This window comes from Cydia pomonella, chromosome 20 (assembly GCF_033807575.1).
Source record: "Cydia pomonella isolate Wapato2018A chromosome 20, ilCydPomo1, whole genome shotgun sequence".
NCBI classification, from domain to species: domain Eukaryota; kingdom Metazoa; phylum Arthropoda; class Insecta; order Lepidoptera; family Tortricidae; genus Cydia; species Cydia pomonella.
This window is the reverse complement of record NC_084722.1, coordinates 6,071,354-6,091,995: the sequence shown is the minus strand read 5'-3', so window position 1 is coordinate 6,091,995 and position 20,642 is coordinate 6,071,354. Positions and strand designations below refer to the sequence as shown.

The 20,642-nt window shown below is 37.3% G+C and overlaps 1 protein-coding gene across 1 annotated transcript; it reads right to left on the bottom strand.

The window, feature by feature from the left end:
- Positions 1 to 6,076: 6,076 nt before the first annotated feature.
- LOC133528915 (luciferin 4-monooxygenase-like) lies at positions 6,077 to 20,258 on the bottom strand. The gene is made up of 10 exons (XM_061866418.1): positions 19,571 to 20,258; positions 18,694 to 18,901; positions 15,414 to 15,609; positions 15,049 to 15,171; positions 12,110 to 12,284; positions 11,102 to 11,245; positions 9,527 to 9,667; positions 8,333 to 8,563; positions 7,460 to 7,622; positions 6,077 to 6,308 (listed from the first exon to the last, which is right to left on the bottom strand). The coding sequence occupies exons 1-10, from the start codon at positions 19,724 to 19,726 to the stop codon at positions 6,151 to 6,153; spliced, it is 1,695 nt and encodes a 564-aa protein (XP_061722402.1). The 5' UTR covers positions 19,727 to 20,258; the 3' UTR covers positions 6,077 to 6,150.
- Positions 20,259 to 20,642: the final 384 nt, after the last annotated feature.

Sequence of the window (20,642 nt, the reverse complement as noted above, 5' to 3'; positions counted from 1 at the left end):
AAAACACATTAAACTTTACTGTAGTTTACTTTACTTTTACTGTAGTTTTAGCAGCAATCGAAATAAGGTAAATGTTCTAGTACTCGACATGCTAATGCCCAATAAGTCATGAGACTTATAAGTAGTTGATATAGTAGCAGTACCTCTGTTAATTTAATAAAATATACAATTCAATTGTTTGCAAGTTTAGATAGCAAATGAAACCACTTGTGTAATCAACTACACTTCCCAAAAAACAAGTGTCGTACATATCCCCGGGTTTCAGATCAAATGTTAAAGAAAGCTGATTAAATATTACCCACTTCATGTCCTCCCCAGATGTGCATTAGTAAATTGTGATACAAGTGTGCTAAGTTGGTTATTTCACACGAGGCCATATCGTGCAATAAGAAAGCCGATGCGTGTAATGACCATAGCACACGCGTTTAGGAACAATAGTACATTGTGCAACGAGGGGGGTAAGTGAAATTTTGGATACGAGGGGTATTACATGCCCGAGTTTGCAATATTCTTACCCCCGGAGTTACACACAATGTTTTTCATCACAGTTGCGAAGAAAAAAAACTAAATTTTGAACGAAATAATTCTTAAATACGGTGACATATGTCCGCCATTTTGTAATTTCTTGACAGGTTAGCAATGAGGGCACAGACCTATTCGGCATTCAGCCACGATTAATAATTATGTAAAAATATTTTAACCGGCTGTTAAATTAATAAAAATTATTTAATTTTAAACATAAACAAAAATATTAAATTATAAACGTCAGTATTTTAAAAGTAAAACTCATTTATGCTACTTGATTTGTATAGAAAAGTGACATAATTAAAAAAAGGGAGTTATAGCTTTTTTTTCACAATCCATAACTCCCGCGGGAACAAAATAGGCCTTTGTCCTTCAGTACACCTGCATGAAATAAGAACTTTTTCGAGCAAGTGTGATGAAAAGAAACTTTAATATTAATCAAATACTTATGCAGTCTTCCATTTCTGTCATTCTGCCTGCCGCCCCTCGCCCCGCCGCCACCGGTCCGCGTTGTAAAATCTACTCGACCAATTTAAGAAGGTTCCGTTTCCATACATATTATTAGCAATCAGTTACTTAGCTCAGTCGGATAATATAATGTGTGTAATGACCAATGCACACGCGTTTCATACGACGTTTTTAACACACTTGCGAGGAAAAAACTAAACTTCTATATTAATCAAATTTTAATTGTTAAAACTATAAAAGTATAATTTTCAAAATGATAGCAACATCGAGTTGCACCAAACCGAACTACTGGGCTTGTAGTTAGGTGCTTATTTATTTGCCAATTCATTGAAATTAAAAACACGTTTTCCAAGAAAAACTGGGCGTTTTTGCTGGTTTTCCGTTAAGTATATAAAACTTTCATATGTCGCTAAGTACTTTTTCACTCGATTTTGATGGTAAAAAGTCAATAAAATTCGCGGTTATCGGCTTTCTCGCAGCGTCAAATTTATAAATGGCAATGAAGTATATATTCTGCAAACAATAAGGTAGGTAATCATTAGTAGCTACGTGTTACATCTGCGAAATGTAATCTCTATGCGCCAAATAAAATGAAATAAACAGTACAAGTACAATCAGTTCCTGACTGAAAACTGCATTTGTGAACCTTAAGCTCCCTATTATACATAAGTGATTTATTTAATGAAAATTGTAAATATGTGGTCTTAATTAAGTTCAAGGTAAGTAGATTTCTGACTAACAGTGTTTCCTATTTTAACTTGCTGTGTACGTTTGACCAGAAAGTCACTGAATATCATGTGAGCCTTTCCCCTTATGCCAATGCAATCCAGCTTGTCGATGAGCCCTGGAATCGAGACAGTATCAAATGCCTTGGCAAGATCAAGGAAAACGCACAGGCATTTCTTTTTAGTATCTAGTTGGGTAATCCCAACAAGGCCTAGTTTATCCTCTGGGTTGGAAGGTCAGATGGCAGTCGCTTTCGTAAAAACTAGTGCCTACGCCACATCTTGGGATTAGTTGTCAAGCGGACCCCAGGCTCACATGAGCCGTGGCAAAATGCCGGGACAACGCGAGGAAGAAGATCTAGTTGGGTAATAACGTGTTCAGTCAAAGCACGGCGTCTTTTGTGCTCCTGCCTGGCCTGAATCCAAATTGACATTTTGATCAAATTTTATGGTGCTCCAAGTATTTAACAAGACGGTTATTTAGAACTCTTTCAAGGATTTTTGAGAGTGTTGACAAAACTGAGATTGGCCTGTAATTAGCAACATTGTCTTGGCTCCCTCCTTTATGAAGAGGTGTAATTAGGGATCTTTTAAGTACCGCCGGGAAGACCCCTTGTTTAAAACACATTTTAATAAGTTTTGTGAGAGGGTTAACAATTATATTTTTTGCAAGTTTAAGCAGTTTTGCTGGAATGAGATCCCAGCCGGTGGCATAATCAGTTTTATTTCATCATCATCATCTTTCATCTGGAGGCAATAAAACTATGGATTGTAAAGCTCTTGGCATGGGAAAGCTGTGTATATTTAAATGTGTTCTATTATTTGTTATTGCTTTAGCCAAATGTTGACCAATCTAAGAAAAGTAGTCACTGACAACTTCAATATCATCAGAAGCCATGTTTCCTGAGCTAATTAATTCATCAGTTGAGTTTGGCAGTTTTTTATAGTTAACTATTGATTTAATTGCCGTCCATGTTTCCTTATTTGACTTTGCACACTGCAACAACGTCCCATCATATTCATGTCTCAGATTTCTTAATAGAGCGTTACAAACATTACGATATCGCTTGTATGAGATGAGTAGAACTTCGTTATTTGGATCTATGGCGGATGCACCTTAAAAGACTTGGCGTTAGCCAAGGTTTAAGCGTTCTCTTCCTACAAGGCACAGGGCAAGATTTAGAATTCATTTTTATTGCCATAGCTAATGTGTCGACAAACTGAGTAAATGCTTGGTTAATATCAGCTGAACTGGTGATAAACGAATAGTCAATATTATGAAGATATTCAACTGCCTCTGTGTATTTTATTTTATTATGGAATAGCATATTTGTAGACTGAGGAAGGCACAGAGAAAGGTTTAATAGTACTAATGCATGATCGGTTACTGTGGAGTCAATGACAAAAATAGAAGCGGGCAGTGCCGTCTCGTGTAACGTCACAAGTCTACGAGTATAAGGGGGGTACCTACCTAATGATTCCCCGACCGACTTTTAGTAGATTATCAATTCGCAGACAACGTTTCGCTGAACATCGTTTCGCAAAGGGATTTATTTATTTAGTTAGGGAAATGATAATAAACCAAATTATCATTTCCCTAACACTAATTCAACAACATTCATTACACCAAAATGTTTCACTTGGTTTAAAAATATTTAACAATTTTTAGTTTGTGAAACATGTTACTTTACAAATATGTTTTATACGTAGGTAGTAATGTAGTTCAGTCTATTTTTTATTATATTTATTTTTAATAACAACATTTATAAAAACGAATAGTTGCCAAATAAGTGGGCTAGTTTAGGTTAGAACTGCAACCATTGTAATAATGAACTCTTGCTAGAAAAGCAGGTTAAGTTACTACTTAATAACTAACTGCAACCCCCAAAAACACAAACTGTTGCCATAAAGACAGGTTTGGTTAGATCTGCGACCCCAAAGAGACAAATCGTTGCCAGAAAACTGCATACGTGAGGTTAGAACTACGACCCCCGCAAAGACGAACTGTTGCCAGAAAAGTGGATTAGGTTAGATTTTCGATCCCCACAAAGACTAACTTTTCTAACTGTTGTTAGCGGTTGCTGCGACCCCCACAAAAACGTTGCCTAAAAAGATTGGTTAAGTTACTATTTCATTGAAGCTAAAGATAGAACTTTTTGCTATACAAGGTGCCCGTGAGCATTGCGAGAGATTTTAAGGGTGCATTCCTGATGGCAACAGAAGCAAAAAATGTTACGAGTTTTTATTATTTGGGGGTAGCCTCTCGAATACATGTTTTTAATTTTTCGATGTCAATCAATAGGCATGTCCAGACTAGACCTCAAAGTGGCAATACCGCCATAGGTCAAAAATGTGTTTTGTAGCGACTTATGGCGAAAGAATGATTTCGATAAACATTTAATTATCTCTGAAACTAGGCCTAATCCAGAAAATTTTATGTAACATTTTAGTTTCTAAATATTACCAGGATTGCTTAGTTAAAATGTCTCGCAATGCTCACGGGCACCTTGTATATCAAACAAAGACAGCAATGTATTAAAAATTACTAACTATAGTATTTATTTGTCAAATGATAGGTTTGTAATGTTTTGATATGATTTACTTACCTATAAATTTAGCAACTAAATAAATCGAGGAAAAAAAATGGTGATATAAAAATTGTTGAAAACCGGAAATGTCTAAACATTGAGTTGGGAAATGAATAGCGCAGGCCTTTAAGGGACCCATTGATTACCAGTTCGCCGGACTAGATCGGCCTGTCAGTTATTCGCAAAAACTGACAACAGCGAATAACTGACAGGTTGATATCGTCCGGCGAACTAGTAATCAGTGGGCCTTTTTGCATACATACATATTATCGACCGACGTACATATCCTTATATATCCTTAATGTACCTATCGAAAATCGCAAGCGATTTATTACAGTCCATGCAGCCCTATTTAGATAGATAAAACACTCCTACGGCTGTACATTAAAAACTGCATGGCATTATTTTTAAATGCCAACTGACTACTCTGCGTTTTCTGCCAAACAGTCCTCTGCCAAAGCGTCTGCGAAACAAAAATCTGCGTAATTTTACTCAACGAATAAATAGGGCACCCTATTAGGGTTGTGGGCAGGCCCATGCCCACAACGGTGGATCCGTCCTTGTAGAAGGACTATTCTTAAGTGATTCAATAAACTAGCCTAACCTACCTAACCAATAAAAATGACATTTATTTTAATAAATATGATAATAGAGGTTTTTTGGAGGCGAGAGTCCAGTCTCTTTAATATAATAATATGTCCAACCAATCGTCATAATGAAACAAAATGATCGCTTAAAATTTGTTTGCAAGAAATTAATGTAATTTGAAATGATTTACCGATGATATGAAATCTCATAAGTGTAATTGATTTTTGTTTTTGGCAGCATAAAGGATGACTCGCGCTGTAACGGTCCAGGTCCGGGCCGAGGCGTCCGACTCAGTTTTCTATACAGAGCATCACGTGATATATATTGAATATTTATTTATTTTTATTTATATATATATGTATGCATTATTTTATGGTTATTTTTCTATCTATGTATATTTGTATCAATGTGTATTCAAAACGTGCATTTCATTAATTTCAGTGATTGTACACTTTTGTTTGTGTTTGTCATTCATTCACCGTTACTTCTGTTTTACTCATTTCCTCAAAGGTTAACTGGAAGAGATCCCATACAGGGATAAGTTCGCCTTTGTTGTATTTAATTTACTCTGTAACTGTGTTTTTCGTGTTTTTATTTCTATGTACAATAAAGTATATACATACATACATACATACATAACCTGTCATAGAAAACGAACTGTGAGACGCCTTTGCACAGAATAAATAATTACTTATAAATATTATTAACACATTCGCTACCAACGTTTTCGTAGCGCTACGCTCGTATTCGACCCCAGCGTTTTCCCGCTTTGTAGAGGAAAGCGACTACGGACAGAGAACGCGCCGAGCGGGTACTACTACCGGTTAAATACTACCATACAGAAATGACACTTCCTACAAAAACCGAAGTTTGACAGCGATTCAGGGACGAATCATGTTGTTCCTTCCTAATGTATGTGTTATCCCTTCCGGCTATTTAGGGTTGTCAAAATTCAAGTCATCAAGAAAAGAGCGTACTCCCATCTTAAAGGCCGGCAGCGCACTTACAACCCCTCTGGTGTTGCAGGTGTCCATGGGCGGCGGTAATCGCTTACCATCAGGTGATCCGTCTGCTCGTTTGCCTCCTCTACCATAAAAAAAAATCTTATTTGTGGTGGTGCATGCAAAGGAACGCCAAATTTTGCCAACCTTAATAATTGCTCGTAGCAATGCTGAGCCGAAAGGTCCAGTGTCACCCCACTGGTCTTGGAACGGACTCGGACCGTTTTAGCGTGAATCATCCTCTATGAATGCCTGCTAGTGTGAAAGAGAATTGTTTGTTATTTCTGGATCCGCTAGCATTTTCAAGGCTATTTCCTTGAGTTTTCTTCGGTGGATCTTCGTGGTTGCTGTTTGTGGAATGGCGTCCAAGAATAATACTCCTCCTCTTAGCTGTTTCGAGTCCGTCAAATTTTCTGTAAAGTCCGACAAATTTACATACATAAATATATAAAGTATAAAATAATTAAATAGATATTATAAGGGCATTCTTACACAATTTGATTAAATCTCACGGTAAGCTCAAGCAGGCTTGTGTTGTGGCAAGTTGTAGGTACCTACTCAGACAACAGTATATATAATATATAAATAGGTACTTAAAAAATACATATAAAACGCCCATGATTTAGGAGCAAATATCTGTGCTCATCGCATAAATAAATGCCCTTACCGGGATTCGAACCCAGGACCATCGGCTTCATAGGCAGGGTCACTAACCCTCCAGGCCAGCCCGGTCGTACATGCCACATTTAGTAAGTAAGCTCACTCTTGTTGTTTCTAATCAAAAACAATATTCATAGTTTACACATGTAGTACAATTTAATGAATCTTTGTGACCTATGTAGTAAGCAACCTAACCCTATTAAAAAAAAATCATTTAAAAAAAGCGCGCGGTTGTTTTATGCGATAAACGTCGCGACACAGAATAAATAATAGTACTTACTACCGTACAGAAATAACACTTCCTACAAAACCGAAGTTTGGCAGCGATTCAGGGACGAATTATTCTAATGTATGGCACTATCCCTTTCGGCCATTTAGGATTGTCAAAATTCAAGTCATTATCTGTGGTCGTGCACGTATAGGGACGTCAAGTTGTGCCAACCCTAATAAATAAATATATAAATAAAATAAATAAATATTGTTTAAAATTTTATTGTAAGACGCAATGTATTGCGAATTTGTTATGTTTAAAGCGTGACAAGCAACGTCAATTACACTATTGACAGCGTACATTGAAGGTAATATTTAATTTGTATGAAAATAGGAAGTCGAAAGAATTCATAATTTTCAAAAATCACTGAACAAATGTTGGTAAGTTTGTGAAGTACAGCCTACAGTTAAATTTATTGCTCGTGTTATTGGCCACACCCAGTATATCTTAATAATATTTTCTTGTTATCATTCGCCCGTCAGGCCAATTCGAACTTACACTGACATAGAATGATATTTGAATCATCTTATTTAGTTCTTATGCATCTTGCCCGCGCTAATACATGCCGAGCGCCTACTATACGTGTTAATTGTTATAAATGCGTGTAAGTATTCTGTTATTCAGTTCCTTTACCTTTGACCAGCTGTTTGATCTCCTCGGCATTGACATCATGCCCTGGCCGCCGCACCACGCAAGCGACCGGTAGCTCCCCACGCTTGTCCGGTATACCGGTCACGGCGACGTCCAACACCCCCGGGTGTTGACGGATTGTAGCCTCCAGTTCTAGTGGAGAGATCTGTGCCAAGCAGACCTAGGTTACTGGAGTTTTTACTTTTTTTTTTAAAGAAATATCTAATTTTTTATTTATTACATGCATGTAAAGGCGCCCACTGATTAACAGTCCGCCGGACTATAGATTTATGAAGAACATGATGGAAACATTTGCTGTCAATGGGTAAGTCGCGAATCCGTATCGCCAGAAACAGTGAACTACTTAAATGTGCTGCACTGTATTTGCAAGTGTGTAAGCGCCATTACAACATCAAAACTCTATGAGATATTGTGTTTATACTCGTATGGCCACTGATATAGGCTTTGGCATTACCAAGTTGGTGTAGGCTTAGCATAGACGGACTCTACGGCTAAAACTAATCAGTTGTCCTGGGTTCAAACCCCTGTCTGCCCTTTTATTTGTATGAGAACATAGAAAGGTAGTCGTTCCTTAGTCATAGACGTTTTTTTATAAAAAAACATGTAATTTGTCAGCCAAGCTGCCCCCTGCCAGAGAACAAAATTTCTAACTATTTATGACCCTCCCACCCCCTTGGCCATCGGCCATATGAACTGCCCTCCCCCCCCCCCCCCCTCCCAGCTAATCAGCTAGTGACGCCCTTGTCGTGAAGTATGGCTAAGTGTTGTTAAAAGGTTAAAAACCTCTAAACATTAGCAACATTAAGCGATCCGCATCGATCCGAAGTTTCATCAAAGTTGGTGTTTAATATTTACCTGATGGTTCATATACTTAAGCAGCAATTTAATTCGTTCTACGTAGAAGAAGTTGTAGTTTTCATCCCTGTACACCATATCGCCAGTCTTGAACCAACCGTCTTTGGTGAACGCCTCTGCCGTTGCCTCTGGGTTTCTGTAGTAGCCTTTAACAAGTCCAGGACCTTTCAACCATATTTCTCCATTTTTGTATGCTTCGCTGATGTCCTCTTGGGTCTGGACATCTATCAACTGTAAATCGAAGGCGGAATGTACCAACTGTTGAAACTAAAACGGGACTTTATTACGTGCACTACTTACTTTTAGCGGTGTTAAAAAAAATTACCTTTTGAACGCCACGCCTATCGCACGCGGCGCGTAATCGTGAACCTTGTCGGTACGCATGAAGGTTGATATTGGGCTGTAGCCGCGCGCGTGATATGATGTCTTTGGCGGTCAAAAGGTTAAAGGTGTTTAAGTCCCATTTTAGTTTAAATAATGGTTAATAAAATAATCGTTTAAATTGGTGTACTTAAAAATAACTTCCAAGGGCTTTTCGATTCGCGAATGGAAATAACACAGATAGAGATAAACGCACATCTTTAGATCGTCGGTTGAAAACCCCGACTTTGTGGGTAAAATATAAATTGTGGGAAATATAAACTTGCGCTTGTAGACATTGATGTCCATGTCATGTCTACTTTAAGCAAGTCTTTCTTGGGGACAGCCTCGGAATTGTCAGAGGCAATTTCATCTTTATTTTACATATGGGTACGCGATTACAATTATTGCCTAACTTATTGGAGAGTAATATCGTATTGATACAAAACTTGGAATTTCTTCATAATTGTCCCTCACCAGCATCAGCGTCAATCAGGTAGCAGTACGTCGCACCGAATCAATTCCTTACTCGTGCTGCAGGGGTCCCAGCCGCAGCCAAGATGATTGTTATCTTTGATATGAAATGCCAATCGATATTTAAATAATTTATGAAAAAGTCACGTGACTTTTCGTAGCATCTGTCAACCCGATACAATTTTTCTTTTCCAAACTACAGTCCGCGAGGAGGAGGAAGCTCGATAGCCAAAATCTTTACAATCCGGCCCGCGAAAAGGATGCCGGATCTTGCCGGTGGCCCTCGGATTAAAAAGTTTGGAGACCCTAGCCTTACTTCCAAATCAGGTTAAGGCCTAAGGCTTAAACGAGTAGGCTTACTCTGTACTGCCAGCAGCCCATGGGTTTTCCAACGGTGCCAAGGGTTGAATTTCTGTCACTCGTCACGTCGTTTACGAATACCGATGTTGATGCCTCGCTTATTCCAAAACCGATAAATACTTCTGTGTTAGGTGTTAGTTTCTGAAAAAAGACGAAATACCCATTAATCAATGTCTTGTTTAGTAAATATGAAATTATACTATAACTATTCAGTGGTACCGTATCACGTATTATTTGAGGGGCTAGGTTAAATACGTGTAAGCCTGTAAGGTCAATGTGGGGAAGAATATAAGGGAATAATAAATATGTAGTAATAAAATAAATAAATATTGGACGTTCTTACACAAATTAACTAAACCCCACAGCACAGAATAAGTAAAAGTAGTACCGTACAGAAAAGAAACTTCCAACAAAACCGAAGTTTGACAGCGATTCAGGGTCGAATCATGGTCCTTTTCTAATGTATGGCACTTTCCCTTTCGGCTATTCTGGTTCAGGTATGTCAAAATTCAAGTCATTTTCTTATCTGTGGCCTGTGGCTGTGCACGCATAGGGACGTCAAGTTTTGCCAACTAATAATAAATCTAATAATTGCTCGTAGCAATACTGAGCCGAGAGCGCCCGAAAGGTCCAGTGCTCCAGTATCACCCCACTGGCCTTGGCTTGGACCCGGACCGTTTTAGCGTGAATCGTCCTCTCAGGAGCCGAGCACCCCCGAACGCTGGAGCTTCCCCCTTCTGCCCACAGTACGGCTTGATTGGTCAATGTAGGTAGTTTTGAAAATAAATATGACAGTTTGCCGTAAAATACACAACTGTTACCTTGCTCTCCGAGTGCTTTAATTCTAATTATGACACACAATATAAATATAATATATAAATACTTAAATACATAGAAAACACCCATGACTCAGGAACAAATATCTGTGCTCATCACGCAAATAAATGCCCTTACCCGGATTCGAATCTGGGACCATCGGCTTCATAGGCAGGATCACTACCCACTAGGCTAGACCGGTCGTCAAAAGGGAAGATAATTTACAAGGTGATTCGTCTTTTTTGTACACATACTCCACTTACAGAAGGTCGATAGAACAGAAGGAGTGAAGCTCTTCCTTTTTGACTGAGTCTGAGCGACGTACATATTACAAATACTAGTTCTTACCCGTTATCATCACAGCAATAAATTTTATAGGAGTACTTATACCTAAGGAATATCCTGACCTGAATATCCTGACCGATCAGAAATTTATGTTCTCAGAGCTCAACGAGGGGTGGGAGGGGGTTAGGATCGGCAACGCGCATGTAACTCCTCTGGAGTTGCTGGCGTACATAGGCTACGGAAACTGTTTACCATCAGGCGGGCCGTATGCTTGTTTGCCACCGATGTAGTATAAAAAAATGTCGTTTTCATTTTAGCTCCTGTATAATATTAAACGTACCTAGTGATATCTCGGCAGAACTGTCTGTTATTTCGCAATAGTATAGTTACACAGGGATACTTAGATACGTGGGAAATATTGCTGTCACAGGCTACAAAACAACGCATAAACCTTTCGGTTCTTACGACCTTTACCTTAACCCCTTGGACGAGCTCCACTGGCACTTTCCCTCCTCCCATCGCGATGGTCTCAAAACAGCTGAAATCGCACTGTTCTGATCCTTCTTCTGGTATCAGCAAAGTGGTCATGAACGTTGGACTCATCATAACGAAGGTTGGCTGCAACAACGTAGGTAAATGGGTTTACACTTTATACACAGCAGTTAGGTTCATTAATCTCCTGTAAAGACACCCAACGTTAAGTTACAAATTCTGATTTTGAAACCTTATACGCATAATTAATAGAGGGTTCCATACCATTATACAATAAAAAAGCCATACAAGCAAGAGAGCGTATATTTATTCTCTAACGTCCGCCACGACATTGGTGTTAGCGATGGGCGGTGCGACAGGCTAAGTAGGTAGAGCGAAGCGACGCGCATGCCAGGTACTAATGGTACGGGTACGTAAGTACATACAGGTACGTAATGTACATTACATACAATGCTGTAGCGTTGGCGGTTTCGAGCGAATGTCTGTATGAATTTAAAAATAATGTCTTCAGTGCCTCGAAAGCAGTTCATATTTAGAAAAAAAAAAACCAAAAAAAAATATATAAATACACTACGAGTAGAATGAATGTAGAAACATTCATATTTTAAGTATACACTCCAACATTTGGACGAATATTTACACAAATCATTTGGATCAAAAAGAATTGAGCAATCCACAAAAGCTGTTTCTCAAGTTAGTAAAAACAAAACTACGTACATAAGTAATGTCTTTTACTTATCTACTTTTGTACATAATCGCACGCCCGTAATTTGTACCCGTCGCCCGTCGCGTCGCTCATAGCCGTCGCCAGTCGCTCGAGTAAATTCTCCAGTAGCGATGGCTTGTGGCACGGGCACGATTTATTCTTCGCATTGGTTTTATTTCGATCGCTCGTCGCTCGTCGCCGTCGCTATCGCAAGTCAGGCAATGTCGTGGCCAGGCAGTTAAGTTTGAAAAAGCAACTTATATACAGTATTTCATCAGACATACCTTGTAAGTGTTGATGAGATAATATGTGTGCCGCTGCGTTAAAGATTGAGATGATTGCAGTCTAGTAATACGCGTTACTGGAGACATCAGGACCATCCATTGCGCCGTCAGCCATTGCAATGGTGATGCTATCAGTGCCAACTTCGTTGGAGTTGGGAATTTGGTGTACCGAGTCCTAAAAATATGACATAGGTACAACAAGAAGCGAGTTATGTAAATGAAACATTGCCAGCTTCGTATTTTCGGATCGTGTAGGAAGGTGCATGCCGCATGGGGGTAAACTGTAAAGCGGGGTTTTTTGACAATGACAAATATCTATAGTAAACAATAAACTAGAACCTTAGGTGGTTGAAAAGTAAATAGTATTGCGTCCCAAGCAGTAGGATTTTAGTATTATGGAAAATATGTTTTTTTTTTTTTTTTTCTATTTATTTAGAAACAAACAGTCATACACAATTTTTGATCAAAACTTATAGACAATAAATAGACCTATAGTTTCATATGTAGAAATAAAATATAAACAGGTTCGTGGCTATTGCAAAAAACAAAAATACTTAAATCTGTATTTTATAATAACAAATACTTGAAATATGTAAATCAGTGATTTGATAAGTCTGCAGAAAATAAGTTACATATACATCGTAGTCTCGTAGTACATTAAATTTAAGCAAATAACAAATTCCAGTTATAATCAATATTTAAATGCATTCTTAAGTTGTGTTAGTGAACAGTTAAAAATGTCTAAATCATTAAGTTTTTGATTCTCATTAAAAAGTTTACATGCGCGTTTGATAAATACATTCCCACCGTAACCAGTCCTGCTGAGTGGAATAAAAAATAAGTTTCTTTTACGACAACAGCGCACACTATGTTGATACAATTTGATGTATATTAGTCATACCTATAGTAAACAAAGGGGTGGTTTGATTTTTTTTAGATTTTTAGATTATTATAAACGTAAGGACAGAATGTATTATTATATTACTATCTTCTTCTATCTTTTTATTAACCATCTTATTTCAGTATGGGATCAGAGGTTAGCCACTTGGCTAACCTCTGATCCTATACTGGAATTTTCCCAGCCCCACTTAAACAGTCTTGTTACGCCTGTATACAAGAGTGGTGAGATAGATGATTCAAATAATTGTAGACCTATTTCTGTGCTTCCCGCCATTCCTAAAGTTGAATAACTAATTATTTTTTTGCAGAAATCGCGAAGCGTCTGGTTGACGTAGCTGGTGACCGAAGAGCACAACGCATAACGTATCAGCACTGCGATACGAGTACAACGAGGAAATGCCGCCAGCATCCTTGGTACAATGCCTCAAGAGCCTATATCTTAGATATAAGCTATTTATAGTAATACCTCTATATATCTATTATGTAAATAAAGTTCCTTATTAATAAACGACTTATATCATATCTAAATAAATTCAACATTCTTTCTGACTATCAATATGGCTTCCTTGTCGGATCCACAGAAGATGCAATCCTTGCTTTGACTAACTTAATTACAGATAAATTAGACAGTGGTAACAAATGTATAGCAATGTTTCTTGATTTAAGAAAGGCATATTATACTGTGTCTCGTCCCTGTCTTGTACACAAATCGAAATGCATAGGAATAAGAGGACTTCCGCTAAAGTTACCGAGTGACTACTTACATGGACGAACTCAGAAAGTAAAAATAAAGGACTTCGTAAGCCACAAAACTGATATAACATTTGGCGTCCCACAGGGAAGCGTACTTGGCCCCACACTGTTCTTAATTTATATCAATAACTTGAGTAACCTTAAAATTAAACATGGACACATTTTCTCTTGCGCTGATGATACTGCCATTGTTTTCGAAGGTTGATCTTGGAAGTCAGTTTTTGAAATTGCAGAGGCTGAGCTGAATAGGGCAGCCACCTGGCTGAGAACCTCCTAACGCTTAATATCAATAAAACTAATTATATATGCTTCAGCAAATATAACAGTAACCAACCGGGAAACAATCTCAAATTAACAATACACACATGTCTCCAACACGATAGTCAATGTGAATGCAAAAACAGTACATACCTATAATGTTAGCGTCTGTCATAGAATATACACATTATTATAAAATAAGAAGATTAATTTGGTTATTAAAAATACTCATCGCACACAAAAACTTCTCTATCATCAACAGTAATAAAAGGGAAAGGCAATAAAAAGTAAGTTGACCTATAGAAGTTGAAAGAGCGCAGCGCTGGCTGTTCAAAATTATGTATCTCAAGCCGGTCAGATTTCCAACTAGCGAACTTTATGAAATTAGTGACCATTTTTCAATGAGGAAATTGTATGTGTTAAGAGCTACTTTTCAATTAGGTATACAGAAATATTTAATTTAAACCTATGCTCACTTCGCGGAGGTGTAAAGATAGAGTAATCCCACAATCTGCATATATCTACAACACAATTAATAATAAGATAGGTATTTATGAATTACAGTAACTGAGTGGCAAAAATAAATGAGTTATGGAGAAACTGAATTATTATTATACAAGGCTTCACTCAATTACCTACTCAATATGCAAATTAGTATTTTATTTGATAAATAGTTTAATTTAATTTTCCCTGATTTGATTTAATGTAATTTGAATGTCATTGAAAGTAATGTTATTTTATTTGATTTGATTTAAATGACCTACAATACTAGATAAATTATTAATGTTTCCTTATTTAATCATGCCATATTTGTTATTATAAATAAAAAATCAAATAGGTACTTAATTTCTTTCATAAACACACCAAAAAAATAACATGCTTGGTTTAGAAGTAGTTATTTGACAAATATAGTGTCGCTTTCTAAAAAAATAATTTAAATTATATGAGAGTGATTCTTTAATGATCTTCTTGGGACTTAAGCCAAGATTTTGCGTCGATAAAAATCGCAGTATTTTTTTAGCACTGACCATAGGTATGGTCCCGTGACAGCAAGATTCTTATGAGTGGCGGCAGCACATTTGGGCAATCCGGTGGTCCCGCTGGTAGCGACCAGGGTGGCGATTGTATCTTCAGGATCGAAGTCCGTTGGCCTGTGAAAACAGTTTTTTATATTAATCTAATTTTAAGCTCACCAGCTTCTAGAAACTGGTCCTGTCTCTCACAGTCACAGTCAGTCGTGTTGATGATGTGTTGACGTGTTATGTATCATGCATTTACGAAATAAATATGAATATGAAGATACCAGACCAGGTCCCGTTTGTGTTTGCGGTATTGTTTGCTAAAAACATTTTAACTTGTGGTGAAATCAGTGTAAATTAAATAGGTAACTCACTTGAACTTTTCAACGGAACATTGTCCTCCATATTTCTCCAAAAAGTCGATGAAGCTGCACGAACCACCTTTACCGAAAGTGACTGTCAAGGCATCGGATTCGATTCTTTTTAGAGCTTGCTGAACGTCCTGCGCTCGGTCACTCTGACAGAACACCACCTTAGGTCTGGACACTTCAAAGTTGCTTTGGAGTTCGTCTAGAGAAAAATGTTACTCGTTATTTAATAAGCGTTTTAATAAAATAAAAATTGGCCAAGAGTATGTCGGGTCATGCCCAGTGTAGGGTTCGTAGTTACCATTCTTTCAGAATAGGCTAAACGAGGGATAGTATCATGTACAATTGTACATTACGTACTAGTTTTCGTTGCTGTTTCAAAAAGAAAATGGCTCGTTTAGAAGTTTTGTATGTAAAACTTCTACTCACTCCAATTTGTTTTCTCAAACTCGCGGAATTTGCTTGGGGGGCTTCCGTCGATCAGGTTCCGGCAAGTCAAGCGGCGTGGGGCGTTATTAATGTTAAAAGAAATCTCCAGCTTCTCTTGCATAATTTGACCGGTCTGGCCTAGTGTGGGTAGTGACTAGGGAATGCAATAACCGGGCGTTTTTCATTACCGGTAATTTACCGACGCGAGGTCCCACTAACCGGTTAACCGGTAAATTACCGGTTATACGTTTATGAAATAAAAAACATTGGTTTTGCATTATTATTGATTGTCCTTATTTTCGTCAGTAACCTTTAAAAGTAATCAACAGCACGTTATAGAAACATCGACAAAACAAAATAATGAAAATAAACTATAAACATTAAACAAGATATATTTACTAATCATATTAAATAAAAAATCAAACATGTATCATTTAAAAGCGAAATGAACTTGTACATTAAATAAGCAACATCAAACTTTTTTAATTCTTTAAAAATCGCAGTAATCAAAGGGTAACAAAAATTATAAGTAAAGAGTGACAGTCGTCATTTAAATGTCATACAAGTTTGCATATACACATCTATCAATATAATATTGTTATTAAAGTAACTAAAACCGTAATCAACATTCATTAAAATCTAGTAAATATAAGAAAAAAAAAATTAAACAGCAAGATTAATTTCATATCATTTTAACACTAGTTACTTTAAAATTGCACTTTAAGAGGCCGTTATCGATTTTAGTCGCAAAAATGTTAAATTTATAGATTAAGCGCATGAAATTGTACACCTTTTGTTAAGTATTAAAAATAACAAGTACTGGTTTCTTTTAGCACGTCTTGTTATCTTTCATTATAACTTTTTTTTTTTAAACAGACTTACTTAATTAGTAATGATTTTTTTTCTGATGGACGTTTAGGTAAACGCGCGAAAAGCAGTGATTTTGTCGATCTTATTTGTAAATTTCGTTAAGTTTGGACTGCTAAAAATGGTAATTTTGTATTACACATATCCTGTACTTCAACTTTAATAAACTACATTTTTGTTACTATAAATTTGAAGTAGTGTAAATGAAAGTTAGACGAAATCAATTTTCTCCAGAAATTACTTCAAAACAAGTGACAATTTCTCTGAAAATTGACTTAATTTCAACGTAATTTTGATACTTAAACAATCTACAACATTTGCTGAAACTGTTCTTATACATCATTTTGTATAATTTACTACCATAATTTATATGAATTTTTAAAAACTATCCCTTCTCGTCACCTATTACCGGGGACGCACGCTTGCGACCTCATTATTAAAAGGCAAGATGAAAAAATGTGCTAATAGAAACCAATACTTGTTATTTAGATATTACGTAACAAAAGGTGTACAATTCCAACGACTAAATCTATCAATTTAAAATTTTTGCTCTAAAATCGTTACCGGGCTCTTAAGATAGGAGTTGGAATCAGGAACATGTCATCATCAGATCATTCTGTTAATTATATATAAAATAATTGCGTTTGTTAAATATCTAGGCGATTAATTAGAACGTTGCTTAGACATTCGTGAACGATATCTTGAACACAAGTAACCAGCTGTAGAAAATGTTCTTTCGCATTTCACACTTGTCGGACACTACAGACTAAAACAAAGGACACTGAACATAGTAAGGCGGGTCGGGTAGGGGTGGCGTGAAGGGAAAGGGCGAGGGATTAGCGACCACTCATTTGTCACAAAACATTGCTTCCTAGTTCCTACTCCGACGAGATCATAAGATGCAGAAAAGTAAGTATTTTAAGTGTCTCTTCGTAATCGTAAACCGTAGTAATTGTTTTTTTTTGTAAGTACGAAGACATATATGGGCTAATTCAACAGGTTGTTACATTTTTATTTGCCTATACAACGTTCGGTAAATTCCCGGTTACGGCTGGAAATTACCGGTATTTTACCGACTGTAATATTGGTCAAATTACCGGGTAACCGGTTAACCGGTTAACCGGTTAGCATTCCCTAGTAGTGACCCTGCCTATGAAGCCGATGGACCTGGGTTCGAATCCCGGTAAGGGCATTTGTTTGTGTGATGAGCACAGATATTTGTTCCTCCTGAGTCATGGATGTTTTCTATGTATTTAAGTATTTGTATATTATAGGTATATATCGTTGTCTGAGTACCAACAGCACAAGCCTTCTTGGCTTACCGTGCGACTTAGTCAATTTGTGTGTTTGTACACATCCTATAATATTTATTTATAATTCCCCAAACTACTACGAACGAGCCAGGCGCATGGCAGTGTCAGAAAAGGAGTCGGGTTATTGGTTGCATGCGGTTCCATCACGAAACTAGCCCGCGTAACCAACGTGCATATCGTTCACGCTCCGTGGCGAACGAAACGCTATTGTCACAGTCGCACTAATATGGAAGAGTGTTAGGGAGTGTCTCAAGAGCTAACTAATTCAATTATTTGAGTTCGCCTTATTCTTAAAATATGTGAATCTTATGATTACACTAAATAGATGTAAACACGACAGTAAACATAACGATAACGATAACTTGAACGTGTAGCTACACTAAAATATTTTATTAATGAACAAATGTTGTGATATGGTTGCTACTTGCCACTTTACAGGTAACTCAAATTATTATCTTTATTTATATTGTGTCTTAGATTAGGCATTTTATAATATGAATATAAAAGTAAAATACAACAAATCATACAAAAATAACTAAACTCTTTAAGTTTTAATTGTTTCACTGTTTTGAAGAAACGCAATTGCAGGTCCAAAAAGCCACATAGGTAGGTACAGCTCGCCTAGTTCGGGTGACGCCCAAATTAGGCCAAACTGGCCATAAATTGGCAATACTCACTAACAACCAAGGTCATGTCAATAGCAGACACAATGACTCCCAGGTAGAGGGCCGCGTAGAACGGTATGGCCAGGTCGATGTGGTTCGGAGCCATGAGGGTGATGACGTCACCGCGCTGGAGACCCAGGCTCTTGAGGGCGATGGCGCAGCGAACTGACCTCTCGAGGACTGAACCATTGGTTTCTGATTCACCCGTCGCCCCGTCGATCTACATTAAACCTTTATTAGTCCTTATTAAGAATAGATTGATTCTTAGGACGCCCACTAGCTTATTGTCAAAGAAAACTTTGTAGCCAAGTAAATTTACTGCCATCTTTCGACACATGATTAAAATCTTTTGTTGATCCTTATTCTTTCACCGATATGTGTTAAATAACAAAAACTGGCACCATTTTACCAGGCACAACCTAAAGGTTATGGCGCCATCGCTCGAAATGATGTCGCTATACCTTTGGCCTTTGATTTCTTAGATGGCGCCACTTTTTGATATTTAAGAAATTTAACACATAAGATCAGTGAAACTGAAAGAATAAGGATCAAAGTCAAATGGCGTTCTAAAAGTTTTAATCATGTGTCGAAAGATGGCAGTAAATTTACTTTTAGCCAGTTAGCGTTGCTCATAATATTTTTCACCGCTCACCCGCCCTGTGCAACCGCGCCAGCTAGCGGACGCGCTTTAGGTGAAGTAGATTCTAAGTAAAGTTAAAATAGGGCTTCACAAAAAGAGATTGTCTTTTTAAGTTATTTAAATTTATTCTACAATTCTATGGAAAAGAAACGCAAAGTTAGTTCTTATCTTGCATTTTTTGCCTATAAACATTATTACTTAATATTTATTTATTATTACACACATTTTCTTTGTAAATATAAAAATTACCTGCGACACGAAATCCGGGTCATCCTTAAAGCTCTGCAGCAGGATTTTCCCGAGATGGTGTATGTCGGAGGGTGTCCCCGACTCCGCGACCACCCTGGACGTCAGCTCGCCCACGAACCAGTGCACAGAGTCGTTCACTCTTCTTGACGGATACATTCTGCACGCAATAGTATTTTACAGTACATATGGTGCTACTTTATAGCACTAGTGCGAAAATTAGCTTATTACGTTACTGTGTCGTACATTTAAAGGGCCATATGTACTGTAAAACGTTGTACGATACATGTGCGAATAGGTAATATCTAAACTCGTGTCGATTTAAAACACTCCCTTCGGTCGTGTTTTAATTTATCGCCACTCGTTTTGAATTTCCTATTTTTCGCACTTGTATCGTAATGTACTATTATACAATCGTGATATTATAGAGAGCTTTTCAGTCGAGTACCGTGTTTAGGCAACGAAGCTTGCTGAGTCACTATTGTATAGCAATACTTTTTCTACAAGTCATCTAAAATAATACTTTTTTTACTATGAAACCTAAATAATCATTTAATGAATAAAAAAATTGGTAAGTATCTCAGTAGACAAAAATGTAGTACAAAAGACAAACGAGCGACTCTTGCCCCGTGGCCCGTGCCCGTTTAGTCTTTTCTATGCGAGCGCGGCGTAACGTGACTGATCTATTTGTTATAGTAATGAATCTTATAATTGAGTTGGGAGCCCACACATGAAAATTACCTACGCAATTACAGTGTGGTATACGAAAGCTTAATTCAACCATTAAAGTCGACGAGTAAAAAAGGGTAAATATTACGCTATAGACATAGGTTTCTGACCGGCCTTTAAACCAAGTATAACCAAAGTTGCTAACACTCGTCGTTCCACGCAATATCAAAACTTCATTAGCAATATTTAAAATGTAAAAAAAAATATTTTGTCTCGAACTGTATTAATATTTGATATTTTTAAGGTTCCGTACCTCAAAAGGAAATCTCTGTTTGGCCCAGTGTTTGACTGGTAGAGAATGCCGCAAGGCATTAAAAGAAAAGAGGACGGCCGATTCTCCGTACAA